The sequence below is a fragment of the Halichoerus grypus genome, chromosome X (assembly GCF_964656455.1).
Source record: "Halichoerus grypus chromosome X, mHalGry1.hap1.1, whole genome shotgun sequence".
Lineage (NCBI taxonomy): Eukaryota > Metazoa > Chordata > Mammalia > Carnivora > Phocidae > Halichoerus > Halichoerus grypus.
Window position 1 is genome coordinate 81479461 of NC_135727.1, and position 25229 is coordinate 81504689.

Consider the following 25229-nt stretch of genomic DNA (forward strand, 5'->3'; position numbering starts at 1 on the left):
AAAGAAACTTGTGTATAAGAAATCATAGACTCGGGGTGCCTGGGTGGCTCAGTCGTTAAGTGTTTGCCTTCGGCTCAGGTCATGATTCCAGGGTCCTGGGATCGAGCCCCACTTCAGGCTCCCTGCTCAGCGGGAAGCCTGCCTCTCCCTCTCCCACTCCCCCTGCTTGTGTTCCCTCTCTCGCTGTCTCTCTCTGTCAAATAAATAAATAAAATCTTAAAAAAAAAAAGAAATCATAGACTCATGTGTGTTTATATCAAAAAGTGGTTTCAAAGTCATATAAGTTCTATAACTCTGATCTGTACATTGGATCAGGAGACTAACAATAATAATAACAGCAACAGTAGCTAACATTTATTGAAGGCTTTGGATGTATCAGGTTCTGTGCTAAATACTTAAATTAAATACTTAATTCTTACCCCAGTTCTGTGACATGGGTACTATTATTATTCCCATTTTGCAGAAGAGAAAACTGAGATGCAGAGAGGTAGAATAACTTGCTCAGGTCACACCACTCCTAAGTGATGGGGCCAGCATCCCAGCTCAGGCAGTCTAGTAGCAAAGTCACTACACTATTCTGCTTGCTTCACTGAGAAGGACAAACTTAGCTAGCTGAGCCTCAGTCTTTTAGCCAGACAGTCATGGTCTTATACACTTTGGCCCCAGACCTATCTTTTTTAGCCCTAATTTTCAGTTCTTTCTCTCCCCCTATATCAATATGCACCAGCCCCAGGTGTCCAGAATCCTAGCTCTTGCCCAACCTACTACACCCTCTCACAGTGATGGGCTTTGGACTGGGCAGAAATCCTTTCCTCACTTTTCTGACTTGATATAATCATCAAGGTCATCCCTCCATAGAACTTTTCTCTGATGCCCCTCCCCACCCTGGGGGGAAGGAAGCTCTTCATTTACAATGCTCCAGATCACTTTTGCCAGACTTCTAGTCTAGCTTTCAGCTCCTCTCAGAACTCCATCCACTGAGTGCCCATTCTCCCAGAGTATTACCACTGTACCCCCTCTTCCCAATGCCTATCACCAGGCCTGGCATAGAGGGGGTAGCCATGGAACATTTAGTAAAGAAAGAAAGAAGCACTGTATTCATGTGGACCAGTCTGTCTACCTGAGTTTATGGAATTGCCTCCATATAGCCTGCACATCTGTTCTCATAAGCTTTTCACTGCAGCCACATGACACCAAGCAGCAGAGGTATTATCTCCATTATGTAGGTGAAGAAACTTAAGACAGGAAAATATTCTTGCTCTCCCATGACTAGCCCCTATAGTGATCAAACAAGTTGACCATGTGTCAGTCAGCATTTGGAAGTGGGGCCTGGAGGACTCCCTCTTTGAGAAGGCATTTTGAGGTACAAGTTTATGACCACACTTATTCTTCCTATACATTGTCCCTGAAGAAGAGTGGACCATACAAATCAGGATCTGTGCCACCCCACCACCACCCTTTCCTCCTTAATGCACATGTGCATAATCTCATCCTGAGACTTAGAAATATCAGGACCAAGAAGAAGGGCACACAGCTGGGAGACATCTTTAGCATGTCAAAGACTACTTTTGTTTTTCTAAAACCCTATATCTTTTGGACCCAGGCCAATGTTCAATATCTGTCCATCCCAAGGCTAACTGGTATGATGGAATGTTTGGCAGCTGGGAAGAGGACATGGAGGACTAGCTCCTGTGACAGGAGTAGCACAGCAGTACCTCCTTGCCTCACGATTATTTCAAGCCCACCACTTGACTGCTTTGCACAGTTCCTCTCTCCCTATTCCCACAGTGGAGACTGCCCTGGCCCTGTTTTTCCCTGGGCTCCAGATTTGGAAACTGTCTTCTTCAAATTGTAATATTTGGCCTACTTCAGAGAATCAGGGATCTAGGTGAAACATGAACAAATGGCAGGCAACCAGAGGCACAAGGCAGTTGCAGAAGCATACGGAGGAGGTGCTGGAAAAAAGACACCTCCAAATCAGGTCCAACAAATGAGAATCAGGATTTTGCAAAGCGGGAAAGCACAGCTCCAAGGAAATATTATAGTTCAGGCATCCAGATGGGGAAACTAAAGCTAGGGAGGAGAAGGTACTTGCCCAACAAAGTCACACAATGACCCAGTGGCTCCCGACTACCTGCCATTTACCAGACCAGAATAGGAGGTCTGATGTTCAAGTTGCTCATTTTGGTTGGAGATGTATAGAATGTCATGGAAGATCATAGAACATCATGGAATATTAGAGAAAGAATTGAGTTCAACTATCAGAGTTGGAAGAGATCAAGGAGCTTGATCAATCTTATACCCTGCTTGTGGAGATGAGGTGATAGACTGTCCCAGAGAGGAAAATGGACTAGCCAAGGTCATACGGCAAATCTGGGGTACAGCTGGAGCCAGATCCCAGCCCTAGCAAGCCATGTCATTTCCTGTGCTCTACACATGCAGAGGCAACTGTCCTCCTCTTTCCACTCTAGCAGCTGGATCTTTTCAAGGCAGACAGGAATACTCCTTCTGCAATGCAAAAATAGCAGACATTGTTCTCTAATCTCTTCCCTCTCCTCAACTTTAATCCCCCCACCCTTTTCAGACATTCACAGAGTTTTAGGGTAGGGCCTTCTGGATATTCTTGAGCTAGTGGTAGAACTGGATTCTTTATTGCCTCAGCTCACTAGTTAGTCCTTGGCAGCCACTTACTGCCCTCAGGCTAGTTAAGACCCAAGCTCAGGCTGGCCACTTGCCACATCCCAAACACAGAAGCCAGCAAGGCTGGTACAGGCCTCCTCATTCCACCCTGACCTCCAGTTTTGGCCCAGACAAGATTTTTCTCTCAATTTCTAGACTTTTCAGGGACAGGAAACTGCACAAAGCCTGGTTTACCATGAAAAGGTTGAGGGGCCCTCTAGAGGCCTTGGAGATCCCCTCTTGTTCCATGAAAGGTGGGAAATTTGGGTGAGGGTCAAACTACAGGAACAGGTCTCTCCCGAGAAAAATGAAAGCAGCCTAGGACAGGAACCTGGGGTTCTGAATTCCAAATCTGCCCCTGTCGCTGGCAGGCTAGGTGACCTGAGGGAAGTGCCTTCCCTTCTCTGAGCAACAGCAGGCCCTTGGGTAACGGGTGCAAACTGACCTCGATGGTCCCGAAGGGCCCTGGTGTGCCTGAGAGGCCAAAGCTGGGGCATGGACGGTGCAGTTGGCTTTCCTGGCAGGTGAGTCTCCCCTCTGCGCGGCCTGGAGGCGCGCGCCGCGGGGCCCTATCTCTACACCTAAGGTTGGGCCCAGCGAGGCGCCAAGGGGCTTTGCAGTCCCCCAGGTTCCCCAGCCTCTCCGCCCCGCCTCCCCTCGCCCTCCTCTCGCTCTGGAATAAACTGCCGGGTGGCGGCCTGGGCGCCTCAGCACGATTGCACAGCGTCCACGGAAATGGGAGTGTATGCAAAACCGAAACCGAACTCCAGGGCTCCAGCGAGCCCCAGCCGGGCGGGACCGGCCCAGCGAGCTCACTGGGTCTCCCAGCCACGATCCGCCCAGTGTGGGGGCGGGAATGGGGAGTCCCAGCGAGGGGTTCTTCACGCTCTCCGCCTCCTGCAAACACCACGCCCGCGCTTATTTGCATTTAAAGGGCAATGCACCAAGGAAAACAGTGGGCGGGGCAGGACACGCCTTCCCACCGTGGCGATTGGGCCACACTCCTGCCAATCAGGGCGCGGACGCCCCACCCTGTGGCTGTGGAGTCCGTGGGGAGGGGGTATGGGGAAGCTGCCCCAAGCCTGGGGAAGGGGCGCAGTGCAGGAGGTGACTAGAGCCGTGGAGGCGGCGGCGGCGGCGGGAGCAGCGGTGGCGGCGATCTCAGCCACAGCAGCCTAGGCTCGAGCCCCGGCCCGGGCGGCGCAGCAGACAATAACCGGGCTGGAAACCCGACCCGGCCGGGTAAGCGTTGCGCGCAGCCGGGAGCCTCCGCCTGCCCGCCGTCCGGTGCAGTCCCGCGTGCTCCGCTCTGGCCGCCTGAAGAGGGGCTCCAAGGGCTGGGCCAGTGGGCGTCCGGGCCGCTCTCCGTTCCCCCTGGGAACCCGCTTTGAGGACTGGCTGGTGAGGGGCAAAGCAGAGTCCCCTGGGCGCCGGCGACCGCGGCTAGAGGGGGTTACAGAGGGCGGGCAGGCAAGCAGGCTAGCCTGGGCCATGCCTCCGGGCTCTCGGGAGAGGCGGGGATGAGGCCCCGCACGTGCTACCGCACGGATCCCGGAGGGGAGCCGCCAGCCAGCACCCCCAGCGGTGCATTTGTAGGCCGGGAGCTCCGCAGCTTTGTTGTAGCACATTATTAGCTGGAACAGCTGGGTTACGTGGGTATTGCTCACCCCAGCGGCCCAGCTGCCTCCCCTTCCCTCCCCTGCGCATCCCCTGCCTCCTTCTCCCCTCTGCGGATGGAGGCAGCGCGCTGGCCTGGGCCCAATGGATACTGGCTTTGGCGTGGATTGGGCTGTCCACACTGTCTGCCTCCTCTCCCAGGGAGCTGAGTTGGGCCTGTGTGCTGCCCACTTAGGAACCTCGGCCTTGCGGGCCCCAACCAGCCGCACCCCCTGCTCCTGGGCCTCCAGGCACATCTGGCGCCCGCCCCCGTGGGCAGGCGGGCTGGCAACGGAGTTCTTGCTGGACCTTAGGTTAGAGCTGCAGCTCAAGCTAGTCCTTGGGTTAGATCTGCAAGGCCGCTTTGTCCCCACTCGCCTCACCTCCTCCACTCGGAGAGCACTGGCCGCTTTTTTCTTTCCTGCCTCCCGTTTAAAAATAGCGATAAGCCTCCTGTTGGTGGGGGGGATTTCTGTGCCAGAGGCCAAGGGAGCAATTATTGTAGTAAAGAACTCACCCTTTGGGTCTGTGAGAGAGCTAGAGAGACAGCCAAACCCTCCAACTTCGCAGTTACTTAAAATACACAGCCTGCTGAGCTGCTGTCATTGTCTACTGCAGACACCTCTGACACTGGTGACCACCTGACTGCAGGACTTTGCCCAGGTTCCCTGGTGAAGAGGGGCTGTGCCCTCCATGCACTCCCCAGTCCAGGTGCCCAGGTAGCAGCTGGACTGGCCCTGCAGAGCTGGCCTCGGTTTGGTCAGACTCATCTTGTCATGGCCCACAGGGTCAAGGGGAGCCTCCTCCTACACACAAACATTTCCCTCTGTGGCTCTGCCGGCCTGCTGCATAGGCATGGATATGGGCTAGGTGGAGGGCACTGTGCTATTGGATTCCCTGCCCTACCCGAGGGCATTTTAGCAGAGCCCTCTACCCCCAGTGCAGCTCCCCTCATTCGGCCCCACCCACCGCTCAGTCACTGCACCATGGTTTGTGTCTGGCAATAAACTCTAGGCCTTTCCAAAGAACAGGAGAGAGGGAGTGACCAAGGGGCCTGGCAGGCTCTTCTTGGACCTTTGACCAGCTTCTGAGGGTGGAGAACCCTGTGGGCTGCAAAACCTGGGTATTTGAGAGGAGTAAATCCCTCACTTGGGGGAAGGCTAGCTGGGGACCTTTGTGACACCAGCCAGGACTGCAGATAATACACTATAGTCACTTCTTGCCACTTTGACCAGGCACCAAAGGAAACCAACCCTCTATTTGCAGCTGGGTATCTCCAGCTCAGGGCTGGACCTGCTGTCTGCCCTGCCTCAGACCAACAGTCTCCTAATATATCTTCCCTATATAACTCCCCTTCTCACACACAAATCCATTCACCCTGCACTGTGCAAATTGTTTTCCCTCTCAGGCCCCAGCTCTGAGCCCACCTTCTCCTGGGTGTCTTTTCTGTCTGTCTCTTGCAACCCATAATGACCTCTTCTTGCTCAGAACTCCTACAAGCTTGCCTGCATCCCTTGGCCATTTGGGGGCTTAAATTTTAATAGGAGGCAAACTATAATTAAGTTTCCCTGCCTCTAATTTGTCTCCCTGATACCATGGATGTCTGGGTTCTCTCAGAACCCCTCAGAGGGGTAAATGAAACCTTGAACTCAGCCACAACCCCCTTCAAAGCCTAGCAATGTATAGCAGTTCATGAATGGTCTAGAAAGACTTGCTGTCTTTGTGGAGCTTTCAAGAAGACCTTTACCTCTCCAAGTTGCACTTGTCCTGATCCATATGAAAGTGATTAGAGAAATGATACTCAAGGCTCAGATATTTATTGAGTATGCCTAATGAGAATGGAGAAGGGCATGGGTTGCAACTACAAGAAAAAAAAATGAATCATGATATCTCCCTTCAGCAACAAGCACAAGATCTGTACTGCCCATACCCCAGACTACATATATCTTTGGTTGCTAATTCATGAGCCTAGAGACAAACTACTGTGGAGAGAGGAGAAATCTGTATTTGCAGGGTGATCACCCTGGAAGCTTCCAGAAAGTAGAGGAGTTTGGCTAGGCAAAGTAGTGGTATAAGCAAAATTAGGAATTGGAAGGGGTTGTTAGCAGCCAGGCTGAGAAATATGACTTAGTCTTTTCTGGTTGAGATTGTTGGATTTAAGGTAGAGAGGAGGTTAGTGCCCAGTGGTGGGCATTCCCAAATGCTAGGCTATGGAATGGGGGTCTCATCTTGGGAGAATGGGAGAAGGGGCCATTGAAGAATGGAAAACTGGGAGGTTTTGATACTTCTATGTGTGGGTGCAAATATGCGATAATAATATGGAATTTTAGAAAGGGGTCTTATAGAGATTGGAAGCATGCTGTAAGTTGGAACTGTAAAAGGTCACCTTTGGATCTGGACATAGAACTGAGGGACAGCTATTTCTGGAGGGAAGTTGTACCATGTTGGCTTCCTTTAAGCCTTGCAGGGGGTGAAGTTGAAGGAGGGTGCCTAGAGTCTACATACCAATGTGGTGGAGGCTAAGAATCCCCCAGGCCTCTGTTGATCCCCATCCTTCCAACTGGACAGGGCTTCAGGGAGTACCAGTTTGGACTCCTGTGCTTACAAGGTGGAAAAACTGAGTCCTGGAAAGCAACAAGGATTTCCTTAAGATCACACAGCATTTAGGGATAGGCTGCTGCCTCCTGTGCAAGGGCTCTTACACTGTGTCTCACTGTCTCCAGTGGCCTCTGTTCAATACAAATCTTATTAACCAACCTCTAACCTTCCTCACCTCTTCCATTCCTCAAGAGTGAGAAGGTGCTGGGTTTAGCTTGGGGGCCCCATCTGGAGAACTCTACCTCCCCTTTCATGTCTATTTTGCTTTTTGGCCTTGGTCTGCAGCCTGTTGGGGGTGAAAGTTTCAGAAGGAGGGGAGGTAGCTGGAAGAAGTTGGAAGTCCAATGATTCTCTCTTAGTATAGTGGAAGTGTTAAAAATTCCTCAAGAACTGTTACATTTACACTCTCTGAAAGTGTGTGTATGAGGCATGGGGGCAGCCCTGCTCCCCTGGTCCAGGGGAATAAGGAAATAAATAACAGTAAGCCTGGCAGGTCACTGACTTGCTTGTAGAACCAAAGAGGGAAAAGGGGCTTCCAGCCCCCTCACTTACAGATAGGCTACTTGAGGCTAGAAGAGGGCATGCCCAGTGTTACTCCATCACTTGAATCAGTTATCCAACTTGAATCAATCCAGGCAGATAAACTAGGTGATAAAGGTAAAGCCTCCAGATGAGACATTTCCTCCCTGTGTCACTCATTCCTTGGTCACACATCTCACACTGCCAGGAAGTTCTTTCTCAGGGCTAATCTGAGCCTCTCATGCTATAGATAAACCTGTGTGCATGCACATGTGCGTGCGTGCATGAATGCGTGTGTGTGTGTGTGTGTGTGTGTGTGTGTGTGTGTGTGTAAGTGTTGGGGGCATGAGGTTGAGGGCAGCTGGCTATCATTGCTCCTGCTTAACAAACCACTGGAGATTTCATGGGCATTAAATCGTCTCTCCCCACTCCCAACTTCTGTTCTCTGAATTAAATAATCACAGAGCTTGTCATCTCCTCTCCTTGGTCATATTTTTCAAACCTGTGCATGTGTAAGTGTATCTCCAGGAAGAAAGTTAGGGAAACCAAAACCACTGAGGAGGTACAGGTGCCATCTGAGTGAGGGTGCATTGCTTCTCCACACCTCCCCTTTTGGGATTAGGGGATAATTATGGACAATGAAAATAATATGAGGGGGCTTGGTGGCAGCAGAGGCAGGCATACTGGTGCTGCAGGGGCATCTGGGACCTTTTGATCTGCAGTTCTTGCTGCAGAGCCTTCAGTGCTTTCATCTCCTACAGTTGTTTTTTTTTTTCCCCTGCTGTGCTTCCAAACAGATACTAACCCAACCCAGCACTCCTCAGCCCTCCCTGCTGGGGGCTACTCAGGGGAGAGAGGGCTGGACCAGACCAGTTCTGGTCCCTCTCCCCTCTGGACATATAGGAAATATTTACAGGCCAGGCCTAGTGCATTTTGAAAAAGTAAAGTGTTGGGCAGGATTCTGTGGAGGGAGGCATGAGAAGTGAGGCTGGGCTATAGTGCAGTGGTGGACTGAGCCCAACCAGTTAGGCATGCAGGCCTCCCACTGAAGCCTAGGACCCCCAAAATCACATGCCTCCTCTTTCTTTCTTTTTATTTTTTTAGATTTTTTTTTTTTTTTTTTTTTGACAGAGAGACAGCGAGAGAGGGAACACAAGTAGGGGGAGTGGGAGAGGAAGAAGCAGACTGCCCACTGAGCAGGGAGCCAGATGTGGGGCTCAATCCCAGGACCCTGGGATCATGACCTGAGCCGAAGGCAGACGCTTAACAACTGAGCCACCCAGGCGCCCCACATGCCTCCTCTTTCTGCAGCCACTAGAAAACTGGGCAGAGGACTACCCTTCTCCCAGCTTCTCACACAGCCTGGGGCAAGCAGACCCCCTAGTACAATCTCCCATTTCTAGATAGGGAAACTGAGGCCCTGAACAGGGAAGGAATTTGCTCAAGGTTACACAGTAGCATAAAGTTATTGCCCCTCAGTTCAAGGTTTCTTCCTCTAAGTACACTGATACACTGATTCTGATCCCCTCCCAAGCTTCAGTTTCCTTACCTGGCCTCTCACAGAGGGTATGGTATATATAGGGAAGTGGATACATGGTAAAGTTCAGGGTCTCCATTGTTCATTTGGTCCAGATGTTCCTCTTCAGGCTTTCCTTAGCTGCCTTGTCACGTCTGTTTCCCTGAAGTTAGCTCCTCTTATTCATCTGAACTGGGTGGGGGAGGTGGTGTCTGTCTTTGATGTCACCCTTGCTGGGTTAGTATTGACATAGTAGAAGCCTTACTAGGCAGGCATGGCACCCACCTCAGATATATTCTTCTCTAAGGAAGTTTGGGAGCCTGAGAGGGGTGTAGCAAATAGATGGCTTGGCTCCCAGAGCCCCCATCATTCCAGGCAAGCTGGGCAGGGAACTTCAGCAGCCTCAGGAGAAAGTGGGGCATCAAAAAGGCTTACCAGGAAAGCCAATTTCTAGGAAGAAGTGATGTCTGAGTGACCATACCTCCTAGACTGGAGAAGTCCCTATGTATTTGGGACTAAAGGGTAGAGAAGTGAGGCTAGGAAACCTGCAAGGGGCATGCAGGGAGAGTGAGTCTTGAAGGTCAGGGAAAGGGGTTTGACCCTGACCCTGTAGGTGGTGTGGAGTAATTTGGTAAGTAGAGGAGTGATGCACTGAAATCAGGGTTATAAAAATGAATCTGGCAAGGGTATGGAGGAGATGGAAGAAGGAGAGGGAAGGAGTGGGATTTCAGTGTTGTAGCAGGGAAGGACCAGAGGGAGCTCAGCTAAGAGGCTTGTGTCATCTTCAGAGGACATGGGCGGGCAGCTGAGGAGCTAGAGTAGAGAAGGTGGCTGCAAGAGGCCCCATCACAAGGGTCTTTTATTGAACATCTGCTCAGTAACTAGAGAGCAATTTACCCTTTCCATTTATCATCTCTAATTCTTACAGTGATCCTGCATGATAGCATTTTTTTCATTTTCTAGATAAGGTGTTTGAGTCTCAGGGAGATTAGGCCGATTTCTCAAACCCCACCACTTGTAAGGGATGAAGCTGGCATTTTAGTTCTGGGCTGACAAACTCCAGCTGAATTAGATTTCAATTGAACCAATGTTGTTTGAGCTCCTGCTCTATGCTATATGTAGTGACTATAACATGAAGGAGGGTCCATTTGAGAGAGATGAACAGAAAGACCGAGGCCTGCCAGAATGAATTACCCTAGGCTGAGTATGTTAACTCATTTGAGAGGCTGGTGGTGGGCAAATGGGAGCCAAGGCAAGAAGGCCCATTTTAGGGTCTGTGCTGCATCTAGAGGTTATGGGATACCCCCTTGAGAGGAGGTGTTCCTTAATGGTAAGGCTGCAAGTTAGGGGAGATGTGGTTGTAGGAGTAGCTTGGGTAAAGCTCTGCCAGCAGTCTGTATAGCTTCACAAAAGGATGCCAAGCCAGGCGGCCCTTCCTTCAGGCCCTGAACAAATGGTTTTGAGAGTGGACCTTGGCTGTGGGCTTTAGAAATGGGTGATTCCAGTTCCAGATAATCTCATAGGTCATTTCCTTTATTTATTTTTTTAAAGATTTTATTTATTTATTTATTTATTTATTTATTTGTCAGAGAGAGAGAGCACAAGCAGGGAGAGTGGCAGGCAGAAGGAGAAGCAGGCTCCCCGCTGAGCAAGGAGCCCAATGCAGGACTTGATCCCAGGACACTGGGATCATGACCTGAGCCAAAGGCAGACACTTAACTGACTGAGCCACCCAGGTGTCCCATAGGTCATTTCCTTTAAATAATAGCTCAAATTCTGCATCTTTGTCTCCAGTGGCAAGTTTCTGTTTGAACCTTTTTTGGCCTCTCAAAATTATCTCCCAAGGAAAAGGAGAGTAAAGGAGTGTGTTCCACAATTTGGGAGTGGTGGTGGTGGAGTTGCTGATGAGGAGAGCAGCCACATTCTGGGTTGGCAGCCCTTGTATTCTGAAGTCAGCATGCTTTCTGGAATGTGCTAGATGAGACCAAAACAGTGGCAGCCAAGTGAGGACTGGAAGTGCTTCAGAGAAAGCTCAGCTGGGCTGGGACAGGGGTGCAAGGGGAGGGGGAGATGATGGCTTTCAGGTGTGAGGGGAACCTGTACAGTCCTTGCTCTCAGTCTTCCTCCTTCAATTGGGAGCTATCCCTGTGCAGCAAAATGGCATTGGAATGGGGACTCCAGTGGCCTGGGGGCTGGTGTAGCTCTGTCACCATCCCACTGTGTGAACTTAGGTAAAGCCTTTTCCCAAGTCTAGATGGTTTCCTTTTCTGTGACAAGGTGACAAGGAGTTAGCATCTCCCACCAGGACTGATTAATGGATTGCTGGGAATGGCAAATGGGAGGTGAGGGAGTGGGGAGTGCTTTGTAAACTGGTAAGTGCCCCATTGGGTGAAGGGTGTCTGTTGACTTGCATTTCCTTTGATGTTGGTACATTTAGGTGAATTTGAATTGTTGACCTTTCTGGCCTAGACTACAGAACATGGCTAGTTGAAATTACCCGGTTAATCCAGAGCTGCTAGCCACTAGCTGACTGGAGGCAACATTTTAGGTCCCTGAATATGAAAGGTGGCTAAAAGAGCAGCTAAAGCCTCCTGTGAGATACCAACATAGTCACCGTCATTTACCATTTGGGGCAACTGAGGCCCAAGGAGTTTTGGTGACTTACACAAACCAAGGAGTTTTGTTGCTGGAAATTGTCCAACTATAGTTTGAAGAAAATATTTTTAAAAATTAGTTGCTATGTTTTTGAGCCTCTGCTATATACTGAATTTTATTTGGTACGCATATATACATTGGTTTTGTTCCTTACAATAGTTTTAAGAGGTAGGCACTCTCAATACCCTCATTTTCCAGTTGAGGAAACTGAAAGAACTTGCTAGATTTCCCCCAGGTAGGCAGAACTGATTATAGTGCAGAACTGACTGCCTCTTGTTGGGGGGAGGGCTCTCTATCCTCACCGGTGCTTCCTTAGTTACCATGCCCCCATACACAAGGGCAAGATGGGCCCAGAGTAGGCTTGTCCCCAGGAAGACTGCTTGGTGGAGGTCTAGGGAACTATGCCTGGTTGAGGTGATGCCTCTGGAGCTACTGCATAAATCCGCACACTTCTTCCCTGAACTCTAAGTTGGCTGAACTGGCCCCAGGAAGCTGAGCTGGGAGCAAAATACGTAAGGCTCAGGCTGCAGCTGTTTCCTCCTCACTAAGAAGGGTTCCTGGGGCAAGTTTGTGGCTCGTCTCCTACTTGTGTTTTGAGAGGAAGGGAGGAAAACAAAAGCTCTGCCCTAGTAGCCAGCCTTCCACTGGTCCCAGCATGGCCTGAGGCTGGTCCTGGGAGCAGAGATGGCCACATCCCACTCCCTGCCATGATAGCAGCAGCTGCAACAAACTGCCCCTGCCAGGGACCACAGAGTAGCTTTAGAGTGTTCCCTTACCCACCAGGCCACCAGAAACTTAGCCACACAGGTTGAGAAACCCAAGCGTTGAGGGGCCCTGCATTTGGCAGGACCACTTTCTTGGCAGGAACCATGAGGGGACTCAGCTCCAACCTGAAAATGTTGCAGAGTCTGTCCCTTGCAGTCCCCTTTGCCTTCTGCCCCACTTCACTCTCCTGGCCAGTCAATTCTGTGTTCCCAAATAAAGGCACATAGCCCATTGCGGAAGGATAGCACTGGGACCAGGTAGGGTAGCAAGGAGCATGGAGAAGGGATCTGGGCCAGAGGTAGCTAGGTAGGGCTGGGATAGAGGGATACCAGCTATGGGTGACCCTGCCACCTCCTGTTCTACTGTCTTGGGGAGACATAATAGACATTATGAGTGGCTGTGGGGAGGTACATGGCCCTGGGAGGGACAAAGTAGGGAAATGGGAGACAACACAGTTTCAAGGCTGGTCCTTGACAGCAAAGATGACCCTGGTCCTAGTTAGGAGGAGGGCCTGAAGTTGTGGGAAGAGAATGCCAGTCCCAGAGATACCCCTGCCTAGTTCACCCACTCTCACCACACACACGCTTTTAAAACTGCCCTTAAGCAGAAGACTTTGTATAAATTCACACTCTTGCTTTTTTTTTTTAAAGATTTTATTTATTTATTTGAGAGAGAGAGAATGAGAGAGAGCACATGAGAGGGGGGAGGGTCAGAGGGAGAAGCAGACTCCCTGCCAAGCAGGGAGCCCGATGCGGGACTCGATCCAGGGACTGCAGGATCATGACCTGAGCCGAAGGCAGTCGCTTAACCAACTGAGCCACCCAGGCGCCCCACACTCTTGCTTTTAAAATCCCCTCACACCTGGCTCTTCCTCAGCATGGCCAAGGCAGCTGGTCCCTTGGGCTCCCCACAGTGAATGCCTTTCCCAAATAAGTGGCCTTTTACACATGGTCTGCTACTGCCTAAGAAACTGGGATCTGACTTGGAAGGTGCTAAGAATAACAGTAATGTTAATCTTTCTCATTTGCACTGCACTTTACAGTTTACAAAGTGTGTTTGGTGTCCATTATCTCATCTAATTCTCACACCACTCTAGTGATCTCCATTTCATAAGTGCTCAAGCCTAAGAAGGGTGCCTTGGCTTGTTCAGTGTCCCCTAGCATGGCCTAGAACCCAACCCTGCAGCTCATGGCTCCTTCCACAACACACTGCAGATTCCTATGGCAGGGAGGGGGACAATGTAGAAAGTAGTGGGCTGGCTTTTACCCCAGTGGAGCACAGGAGCAAGGGAAAGAGAAGGCCCATAGGAACTGCCTTCCAGCCAGGGTATCAAGGTTCTGGAAAGCAACCCTCTTTAAGATTCAATTTGCCTAATCCCTCTGTTCATAGGAACTCTATCCCCAAACCCAGCAGGGGAATTCAGCCTTCTATCCACAAGGATGTTTAGGCCCATGAGGTTTTTCACTTGGCCCTTGGTCTTCCTGATGCCCAGCCATACTTACTAGTCTCACTCATCCCTTCCCCTAAATCATTGCCATTTCTACTAACTCCTGTCTGACAAGGCCCAGATTGAATGCCTTCTCCTCAAGGCAGCTTTTCTGAACCTAGGGGGTGTCTTTCTGCTTTTCAGATTTATCCTGGGATATGATAACAAGGTATGAAGAATGATACTTCACCATGCATCTTAAGATGGGGGCTCCCCTTTAAGACTTGTATCATGATGTGTCCTATATATAGGATCCTCTCCCTATTAGGCTAGGAACTCCCCCAAAAGCACTAGCTGGGGTTCCCCCTTCTTGGCCTACCTTGTAGAACTGAGTTTAATGTCCATCACTTACCAAATGTTCAGGAGAGGTTTGTTTCATAAATTCCACAGAGGAGAATACAATTTCATAAACAACTCCACTACTGCTATCCCATCTCTCCCATGTCTAGCACCATAAATGACAACACTGTCAGTATTTTCAGGGTTGAAATGAAAACATCTCTGTTTTGAAAAGTGGGGAATTCAGATAGATGATAGGGCCCCCTATTCCCATCTGATCCCTGAGGAGAGGACTCTGAGTGGTTATGTGTGTGTGCATGATTGTGTATTTCAGGGTGGTGGTGGCACTGTTTACTGTAGGGATAACTCTTGTGGGGGAGGGGGAGCTGAGCTGGAACAATATCATGTAAAAATATGTCATCCAGAAAAAAAAGAAAAACCTAGCCTGAGCAAATGAGAGAAGGGATCAGATGATATCTTTTCTCTTTTATTTTCTGGATAACCAGCCATTATCTTGCTCCAAGTTTAATATTCAGTTATGCAGAGTGTTCCTGATGGAAGCCTAGTCACACTGATGATTCAAGTGTCAAGCCAAGCAAGGCACAAGGCACAAAATTAATGTTTGCAGAGCAGGATCAGGGGCTCCAGGAAGGTTCCTCCAATTAGGTCAGGGGCTAGTTAGCTGCCAGTCTCTCTCCACCCCCAGTACTGGTCCATAATCTTCCACTGCGAGTGAATATGTGTCTTATTACTATTGTAACCAATTATAAGGTTGATGTGCTGGCAAACTACTCCAGGGACACCAGCAGGGTTTGTCTGTCTCTTTCTGGCTCCCAACAGTTGTTTTTCCTCCTTTCTTTACCCTAGCTCCCTGTCTGCTGGTGGCTACCCTACAGAGAGGGGCCACAGTGGTGAGGAACTTTCCAGGGATAGGTCATCAGGTTTTAGCAGGCTGGTCACTGATCCATCTGTCAACCAACTGGAGTCACTAGAATGAATATATCAGACTTGGGGTGGAGGACATGTGTTGGGGTGGGTGATGGATAGTCATTTTTATTCCATCTCTGTAGCATTTGGATGTTTGGAGGATTGGAAGCCTAAACCAGAAGGGTGTGCTTTGTACCAGGTTTATAATTTAATAGCTGTTGAGAGCCTAACTTCTAGGCCAAGAACATGAATCATGTGGAGTTATGCCTTCAGGGAGCTCCCTTTCTAGATAGGGAGCTAGATGGGGGCCAAAATAATGAGAAGAAATAGTTTGCCTCACAGTTCTAAAGTGGAACATGGGGGTTCCAGTTGCCAAGAGCCACATTAAAAAATTTTCCCAGCAAAACAGTCAATAGAGTCTGACCTAGACCTACCCCTCACATAACCACTAGAGGGGGAAGTATTGCTAGGCCTCTTGGACCAAGGATACTGAAGTCTAGAGAGTGCCTTGCCCCAAGGCCACCATGTGCTTTTAGCAGATCCTGGATTGCAGCTTTGCAATGTGGATCTGTGAGGCTCCTATTCTGGGCTTCTGAAGGTCTGAGCATGTGCAGATAGGCAATCTAGGGAGCCTGTGGGGAAGAGATGAAACTTCGGGTCTACTTTTCTTTCTAGCCCCAGGAAAAATGTCAGTGAGAACCCAGACTAATTTGAAATTGAGGCCTGGATCTTGCAGAGCCCAGTGAGGACTCAGTGGGCTGTTTTGCCAGATGATTTTCAGAAATTCTGTGTCATCGGAGCTGACCTCCCTGCTGCCTTTCCTGCCTCCCCCTACCTTAACCACTTTGATAATTCCTCCTGTAGTCAGTAGCACAACTGGGCATTTCCCACATCTGCAGTTCCCCCTGCCCAGTGTTCTGACCTAGGGTGTGCTACTGAAGGGAGTGAACCCAATGAGGGGCTGGGGTGATTGCTGTCTATTGTTCAATGTAGGGTTTTGTTGCCTTGGGGCCCAGAGGAGACTGGCCCAGCAAGCCAACCGTATGGAATGCATTAAGGTTTTCCCTACATTTTCTTTTACTTTCTTTCTGGTTCCACTCAAGCCTGAAATAACAGACACCTGTGAAAACAAACCCAGCCTGGCTTCTTGCTTACCAGTATGCTCTATCTTTGTTTCTCTCATCTCCTCTAGACCCAACTGGGATGCTTCCTGACTGATGATGTTATAACAGTGCTTGGAAGCCAGAAGGCTGCTTTTTCAGCTGAACATACCTGAGTTGTCCCCATCACCATGGAGAGTGGAAAGGATGAAGCTTCTCAGGCCAAGGGAGCAGTAGCCTCTATGGACACCCAGGACCAAGGGGCAGAGAAAGGAGCCAAGAACAAGGCAGCTGAGATAACAGAAGGGCCAGTGTCAGAGCCACCCTCATCTGGCCCAGGTAGGCTGAGGAAAACTGCCATGAAACTTTTTGGTGGCAAGAAGGGCATCTGTACCCTGCCTAGTTTCTTTGGAGGGGGCCGAAGCAAAAGTTCTGGGAAAAGCATCTCCAAGAAGGGTCTTAGCAAGAGCAAGACCCACGATGGCCTGACTGAAGCAGCCTGTGGCCCTGAAGACATTGTCAGTGAAGGAACCAGCTTTGCCTTACTCTTGCCTGAATCGCCCTGCCAACTTCCCAGTTCCCAGAGTGCCCATGGGGTTTTGGAGACCGGCCCCAGATGCAAGACACCTGCGTCTGGAGCCACAGAGAAAGCTGGGGCTGAGAAGGCTCCCTCTGTGCCCAAGCCAAAGAAAGGCCTGAAAGGTTTTTTCAGCAGTATCCGCCGTCACCGGAAAAGCAAGATCTCTGGGGTTGAACAAAGTGAGCTAGGGCCCAAGGGGCCTGAAGGGACCAGAGCCAGGCCTCATGAATATGTGAGCTCAGCCATTCTGCCCCATACTGAGGATATCCTCCAAGCCCCCAGAAAAGAAAATGCCAAACCCCAAGATGCTCCTGGGCCAAAAGTTTCTTTAGTACCAGAGCCTTCTCCAGTAGTCACTGAGAAGACAGCCTGTAAAGATCCAGAAAAACCCAAGGAGGCCTATGCCTCAGCATTTCTGCAGCCCAAGCCTGCCTCTGAAGCCAGTGGCCCAGAGGAGCCCCACAGTCCAGAAACAGGGGAGAAGGTGGTGGCAGAAGAGGTAAATCCACCAAATGGCCCTGTTGGGGACCAGCTAAGCCTCTTGTTTGGGGATGTCACATCCCTGAAAAGTTTTGACTCACTGACAGGTTGTGGTGACATTATAGCAGAGCAGGACATGGACAGTATGACAGACAGCATGGCCTCTGGAGGCCAGAGGGCCAATCGAGATGGGACCAAGCGAAGTTCCTGCCTCGTGACCTACCAAGGAGGTGGGGAGGAGATGGCTTTGCCAGATGATGATGATGAGGAAGAGGAGGAGGAGGAGGTGGAATTAGAGGAGGAAGAAGAGGATGTCAAGGAGGAAGAAGAATATGACTTAGAATATCTGTGGGCAAGTGCCCAGATGTACCCAAGGTCCAATCTGAATTTGGGCTGCCATCCCATCACATCTCCAGGCCACCATGGCTACATGCTTCTTGACTCAGTTCGATCTTATCCTGGCTTAGCCCCTGGGGACCTTTTGACTCCTCAGAGTGACCAGCAAGAGTCTGCCCCCAATAGTGATGAGGGTTATTATGATTCCACAACACCTGGATTTGAGGATGATTCAGGTGAAGCCTTGGGGCTTGTCCGCAGGGAATGCCTGCCCCGAGACAGCTACAGTGGAGATGCCCTGTATGAGTTCTATGAGCCAGATGATAGTCTTGAGACCTCCCCACCTGTAGATGACTGTCTTTATGACCTCCATGGTCACAACTCTGAGATATTTGATCCCTTCTTGAACTTTGACCCCTTTTCTTCCTCTCGGCCACCTGGGGCAATGGAGACAGAGGAAGAACGGCTAGTGACCATCCAGAAACAGTTGTTGTATTGGGAACTTCGGCGAGAGCAGCTTGAGGCCCGAGAGGCGCAGGAGGCACGTGCCCGAGAAGCTCACACCAGGGAGGCCTATACCCAAGAAACTCATGCCAGGGAGACCCATGCCCGAGAAGTTCATGTCAGAGAGGCCCAAGCCCGAGAGGCCTATGCCAGGGAAGCCCAGGCCCGAGAGGACCATGCTCAAGAGGCTCAAGTCCGAGAGGTTCAGACCTGGCAAGAGAAGCCCATCATGGAATATCAGATGAGGCCCTTAGGCCCATCAGTGATGGGCCTGGTAGCAGGGGTATCAGGGGCCTCTCAGACTTCCCACCGGGGAACCACCTCAGCTTTCCCTGCCACTGCAAGCAGTGAGCCAGACTGGAGGGACTTCCGTCCTCTGGAGAAGCGTTTTGAGGGAATCTGCTCCAAGAAGGATCAAAGTACCTGTCTGATGCAGCTCTTTCAAAGTGATGCTATGTTTGAGCCAGACATGCAAGAAGCAAACTTTGGAGGATCTCCCAGGAGGGCCTACCCTACTTATTCACCACCTGAGGAGCCAGAGGAAGAGGAGGTTGAGAAGGAAGGGAATGCCACTGTGAGTTTCTCACAGGCCCTTGTGGAGTTCACCAGCAGTGGGAACCTCTTCTCCAGCATGTCCTGCAGCTCTGACTCTGACTCATCCTTCACTCAAAACCTCCCTGAACTGCCCCCTATGGTGACTTTTGATATCGCTGATGTGGAACGGGATGGGGAAGGCAAGTGTGAAGAGAATCCTGAGTTCCACAATGATGAAGACCTTGCAGCCTCCTTGGAAGCTTTTGAGCTGGGCTACTACCAGAAACACACATTCAACAACTACCACAGCCGATTCTACCAAGGTCTGCCCTGGGGTGTGAGCAGTCTCCCTCGCTACTTGGGACTGCCTGGCATGCACCCTCGGCCTCCACCTGCTGCTATGGCCCTCAACAGGAGAAGTCGCTCCCTGGACACTGCGGAAACCTTGGAACTGGAGCTCTCCAATTCCCACCTTGCCCAGGAATACACAGTGTCTGATGAGCTTCAGGCTCAGCAGGAAGATTCAAATGAAGAAGAAGAGGAGGAGGAAGAATGGGGCCGAGACAGTCCTTTGTCCCTTTATACTGAACCACCAGGGGCCTATGACTGGCCTGCCTGGGCTCCCTGTCCTCTTCCAGTGGGGCCAGGCCCTGCCTGGATAAGTCCCAGCCAGTTGGATTGGTCTTCTGGCCAGTCTCCATATGGGCAGACAGCCTGTTGCATACCTCCTGTGGCCATGTCAATGTTGCTGTCAGTACCAGGTCCAGAGCCAAGGGTACCTGGGATATCCAGGCCTCAGTTTTCTCGGCCTTCACACCTACCCCTGCCCATGGTCCCTTGTTATAACCTGCAGCCACAGGCTTCTCAGAGTGTGAGGGCCAGGCCTCAAGATATGCTGCTGCCTGTTGATGAGCCCAGTTGCTCCTCCAGTTCTGGAGGCTTCAGCCCCACTCCTCTGTCCCAGGCCAAGCCTGTGGGCATCACTCATGGCATCCCTCAGCTGCCCAGGGTCCAGCCTGATCCCCAGCAGCCTCAACCCATTCACTACAGGGCTTCCAGCCTTGACCTGTCAAAGGAGATGGCTGAGCAAGGTGCCTCTCTCCCCCTCCCCACCAGCTACTCCTCCACTGCTGTGAATGGAAAGCTAGCTGAGTAGTCATCTATGCTGGAGTAGGGGCATGGGGCCTGAGCATGTGAATGGGGATCAGGGGTTGGGCAGAGGGGTGGGGGGATGGGGGTTGCTATTTAACTTGAAAATCCTTTTGGCCAAGGAAAGATCCTATGAGTTTTTGCCTTTGTTTTCCCACTTCCCTCTTCTGCCAATCTGTGGTCACATTCGGCTTGAGTACATCTGCCCCAGGAGGCTGCTGCTGCTCTGTTGCTCCAGCTTTTACTTTTGGGTTTTCTTGTTACCCACGCAGGGTTTGGGATGCTGTACTTTTGTGCCTATTCCAGTTGCCCAGTTAGTGATTATATATATAGCATGCCTCCTTGACACAGGCTGAACCCTTAGTACCCCTGCCACACCCCTACACACAGTGAATAATGAACCACTGATGAACAGCCAGGTCTGCACTGCTTCCCACTTGAGGACAGGGGGCTTGTTTGCTGTTAACAATGTGAAATAATGGTACAGATCCTCCCCATCCCCACTCCCTTCAGTCTTGGCATAGCTGTCACCATTACATCAGATGATTGTAATCCATTCACCCCAGCTAACTGTCCTTAGGATCAAGTAGCATGTGTCTCACTGCCTATTGCTGTGGACTTTGGCATTGTAACCAGATGGGGGCCCTTTAACCTGGTCTGCCATAGCTTGGGTTAAAGACAAGAATGCTGTCCCCTTAATGGCATGATCAAATTCATTCAGTTGCAAACAGAAGACAAAATAGGGTTCTATTGTAGATACTGCCATAAGGCTTGAGTTGTGGAATGATAGAGTTTTTTCCTTCTTCCTCTCTTAAGCTTGTGACGTCTGAGTTACAGACACTTTTGAATTTTTCTTTTACTCCAAAGGAAACTTTCATAATCTCATCACAAGGAACATATTCTTTTAATTGAGATACAGGAAGAGAAGCAGCCTAAATTAGGCTTGGCTATAGGGGATCAGGGTTTTTGCGGGTTGCAGGGGAAGGTTAGGAGAGAGTTCCATTTGTCCCTGCTGGCAGGAGAGAATTTTAGACATTGCATAGCTCAAAGTAACCCAGCTTCTTAGAAGAGAAAATTGTTTCTCCCCCAAAAGCAAAAATTTCCTAATCCTTGCCCACCCCTCCATTTGGATGCTGTAAAGAGGCTCCAGAGACACCAGGCTAGCACTCCCAAGAGACAGGATACCAAAGGCATCTAGGCTGCTGTTCTGGTTCTCTAAAGAGCTTTCATCTTCTCATTAGCCAAGTCCTTAGCATCCTCAAAGGACCAGCCTTCTTGAGAGGACAGTCTGTGACCTGCCCTCACTCTGCCAAGCTGCAGGATTCTGATTGCGTGGCAGTTGCAGCCCTTTATGGAGTGAATGGTACACTCACTTCTCCAACCACAGTTTTCATGTTAAACTAGCTTGGAAATACTGGTGAAGAACAGTTGCTGTCAGGAAGACATTGCAACAGGCTAATCTAACCTGGCCCAACCTCTCATGAATCACCAGTAAGAGAGGGTTCCTTTTAATTTCTTTATTGGAAATAGAATATGGAACATTTTTTGCCTGGGTGTGTTGACCCAAATTATAAACCTTGCCTTCCTGCCCCTGTCCCTTACCCCACTTATCTCCATGCCTGTTAAGAGAAGAGGTCAACAGGGCTCTTGGGAACAGAGGCTGTTGGCTCTCTGAGTCAAGGGGGCAAACTTTATGGCAAACTTCCTCTTGGCCAGAGAATGTATCTGTGCTGGTTTTTATCACCATTTCTCAGATTGGGGTTGGCAGTGATCCTTCCCACAAAGAGCAGACCTGTCTGAAAAAAGCTTCACCCCTGGAAGTACCACATGAGTTTGTGTGACACTAACACCACTGTTCAAGGGACCCAGACCAACTCTCCAGGCTAATTCTGTCTGCATTGTGAAGAAGTACATAAGTCATGGAGTTGGAGAAAGAAAGAGCATGAGGAAGGCCCTCCTCACCCCAAGCACAGCATTCCAGGAGAGAAGTGCCCAAATTCCAACCATCTGGCCTCTTACCAAAGCTGCCCTGGGAGGGTGGGGCTGAAATAGGCCTGGCTGTTTGGCAGGAAGTAAACACCAAATGCCTTTACAACAGGGGAAACCCCACTACTTGCCTCCTCTCTCTCTGCTTGTCCTTCAGGGCAGTTCAAGCTCCTATCTGTATATGGACTGTGCCAGCCACAGCAGGTAGTAGAGCCATCACCAGCCTCCAGAGCCTGCTGGGCCTCCAGCCTATCTGAGAAGAGAAAAAGTAGATGGTCAGCCTTTGGCCAAGGGCAGAGAGCTGCTCTCAGTGAAACAAAGGCAATAAGAGAGGTGCTGCCCCTGAGGGGAAGTCATCAATCATCCTAATACACTTTGCTGGGCTTTGGAAGGTCAAATACAGAGTAAGGCCTAGAACTGAGCAACATCTCATGGTTTGGACAACATTGCTGCCTGCAAGTTCTTTCTCTTTCAATGTCCTTGCCAGCCCAAGGACAGGATCCTCACCACCAGAAGTGGAACAGTCAGGGTGAATGGCTACAGAAGCCAGGCTCCTTTGAGTCTCACTCTATATCCAAGCAGTTGATGGCCGAATCCCACCAGCAGCCTGGAAGAGGAAGGAAGATCTAGCTGGGGACATGTGTTGATGGCAACACAGGCTGACACTGGGAGAGCCAACAAATCTCCAGGCCTCTCCCCAAAGTTAGCCAGTGCTTGCTTGGCTGGCACCAGATATGCCCCGGACTACTAAAGGTATTGATGTCAAGCCCACATATCTTAGGCTGTGACCAGATGAACACCATGTCTGCATTGCAAGGTGTTGGAATAATGCTTGTGGATGTGATTTCAAGGGAAGATATGACTTGAGAGGGGGTGCCTGCTGTCATCTTGCTACCCAGCAGGCTTATTCAGTGCCAGACAGCTCTGATCCTGAGAATTCTCAGATGAGACCGGTCCGTGGGGAACCAGTGACTGTGGATAGAGAAGGCCAACTAGCGGGCTTCTTTCAGGGCTACCAGTTTCTCAGTGCTTTAGCACCTTCAAGGAAGCCCTGCCTTGGGGCACTCAGCTTGGGCACCTGTTCATAAGCCTCCTGGGCCAAAGGCTTTGGTCAACACTATTCTCTCTTCCACCTCAATGCTGTACCAAGCAGGGAATTAGCTTCCTACACCCAGGGTGTATTCCTCTCATCCTGTTGCTAGCAACTTTCCCACCCTTGCCAGTGCCACCACCCCACCCACCCTCGGCCCCTGGGCCCAGTTGCTAGAGGGAGGCATGGGGGATTTAGCAGGGAGACTTCAAGTTTACCCATGTGTATGTTACATCCAAGTTGTTTTTAATATATATATATATATCAAAAGTCAATTATCTATTTTTGTATTGTTTGCATTTTATATTCATGGAAAACAATGTTTATCAATTGTTCTTTTCTGATATATTTTATTTTTAAGTGGTGCTGTTTACAGTTTTAAACAAAACAAAGATGACACAAAAATTGCTGCTGCTTGTGCAGAGGGCTGGCATCTCAACCGCCTAGGGTCCTCACTCTTTCCCCTCTCCTCACCCCAATGTATCTTACTGTCCATCCCCTCCCTCCATGATAGGGACAGCAAAAGATGCCCAGGTACTATGACAAATGCCAGGTGACTCAGGCATGGAGAACCTGGTAGATAGCATGTTGTTTATGGCTTTATTTTTTCTTTTGGGCCCTGCCCCTTCTCCATGTGTAGACCTTCTGGAAGTACCCATCTCTCCTCTCTCCCTCCCCCCCTCCTTTTTATGTTTTGTGCTTTCATTTTGAAATGAGTCCCCATGTTGTGCTATTTGTCATGCTGAGTTTCTCCAAAGGAGCATTTTGGGGACATTCTCCACCCAGTGGGGAGGACATGGAGTTTCTATCATGCCCCTTTTCCCTAAGAAGCTGAAGAGACAGATAGTGATGCTTCAACCACCATGAATTGACCATCTCATTGGAGAAACCCTTGCATGGGACTTTCCAAGAACTCAGTTGACATTTGCCCAGAAGAGATGTTGGAGAACTCCTTGACCCCTCTTGCTGCTTTGGGGGTATCTCTCCCCCTACCGCCATTTCCCCTGCCTTGTCCTGCTCCCGTTCACATACAAATGGTATTATGGGGGAACAGTGACTATCAGGGTAATGTCTTGCTGGTCTGATTCCCACTTTTCTATCCTGCAGTCACTCCTAAGAAGAAAATCCACATGGCATGTATATGTGTGAGGGTTGGGCCTACTGAGAGGCGGGGCTTTAATTATTATTCTTGTTACTATTGGTGCTTGTTTTCCCTGCTGTATATGGGGGCGGGGTGGAGAAGAAACGAGGAATGTATATTTAGCTCATATTAAATAAAATGGCTGGAGGACAGAGGGAAGAAATCGGTAACTGCAGTACATACCCACCCCAGGTGTAAGAGTTTTCTCTCTCCCAGTGTAAAATGGGGAGCATAGTCCCTGGATGTGCCCTAGCTTCCCCTTCCTTATCCCTGAGACATCACATAATTGTCCAATCCTAGCTCTCACTGGATATCTTGATGCATTGCCTATTTGTTACAACATATATTTCTTTTGCTGAATGCTAATAAACTGGGTTCAAGAAGGACCCCTCCCCCCGTCACAAAAGTGCACTCTTGTGGTTTGTTCCACAGCAGCATGCCTGTGACCCATGGTTGTTGGGTTTGCCCTTGAAGGAAAATGGAGAAAGCAAGGAGGTTGGCAGGGGCTGGGGATCACCCACTGGGGAAACAGAAGCCAGAGCTGAAAGTAAAGTAGAGGAAACTTCAGTTCTTCATCCAAGTCATGCCCTGCATCTGTCTGATGCAGTGTTGGTAAACTCTCCATCACACTTTTCACATTTTGAGAACTGCCAGGGGCTGGTTAGCACTTCTAAAATTAGCCTCAGTTCATGCAAGTGTGCTGACATCCCCACCAGCCAGGAGGCAGAGGTGTGGACCTCCTACTGATGGCTCCATCTAAAGGATAGTACTGATAGTGGGACTCTCCAGCCAAGCTGCAGGAATGGCATTCTTCACCCAGGTTTATGGGCAGGGATGCTTCCTGGGCATCCACCTATTCAGCTGTGGGGTTGAGTGGGAAACATGTGTTTTACCCTTGGCTCCTGATAAGCAAGGGCTTCTAACACCTGCTAGTGGGCTCCCTTGAGTTCTTCCCAATTGCCATGCCCAAGCCGGAAGGCCTGAAATAGTAGCTGCTTGAAACTTCTATAGACTGTAGACAGTACTGCCACAGACACATAGGTAAACTCCCTGGGGTCCCTTCCCAGATTAGCAAAGAAGTTTGGTGGCCCCCAACACCACATGAATCAAGCAAAGCCAAAATAAAAGCAATTTAATGAGAGAGAAAAGAGAGAAGCTCCTGGGAGGGGAGTTAATAATTCATAGATGTTGAATTGTCTGCCAGGGACTGCTCATGGAAGGAAGAGGGTCATGGTTACTCAGAGAGCTT

The 25229-nt window shown here is 50.0% G+C and overlaps 1 protein-coding gene across 1 annotated transcript; it reads left to right on the plus strand.

The window, feature by feature from the left end:
* The first annotated feature begins 3735 nt into the window (after nucleotides 1-3735).
* Nucleotides 3736-24386, plus strand: AMER1 (APC membrane recruitment protein 1). Its single transcript, XM_036096109.2, has 2 exons — nucleotides 3736-3921; nucleotides 16273-24386. The coding sequence occupies exon 2, from the start codon at nucleotides 16372-16374 to the stop codon at nucleotides 19768-19770; it is 3399 nt and encodes a 1132-aa protein (XP_035952002.1). The 5' UTR covers nucleotides 3736-3921; nucleotides 16273-16371; the 3' UTR covers nucleotides 19771-24386.
* Nucleotides 24387-25229: the final 843 nt, after the last annotated feature.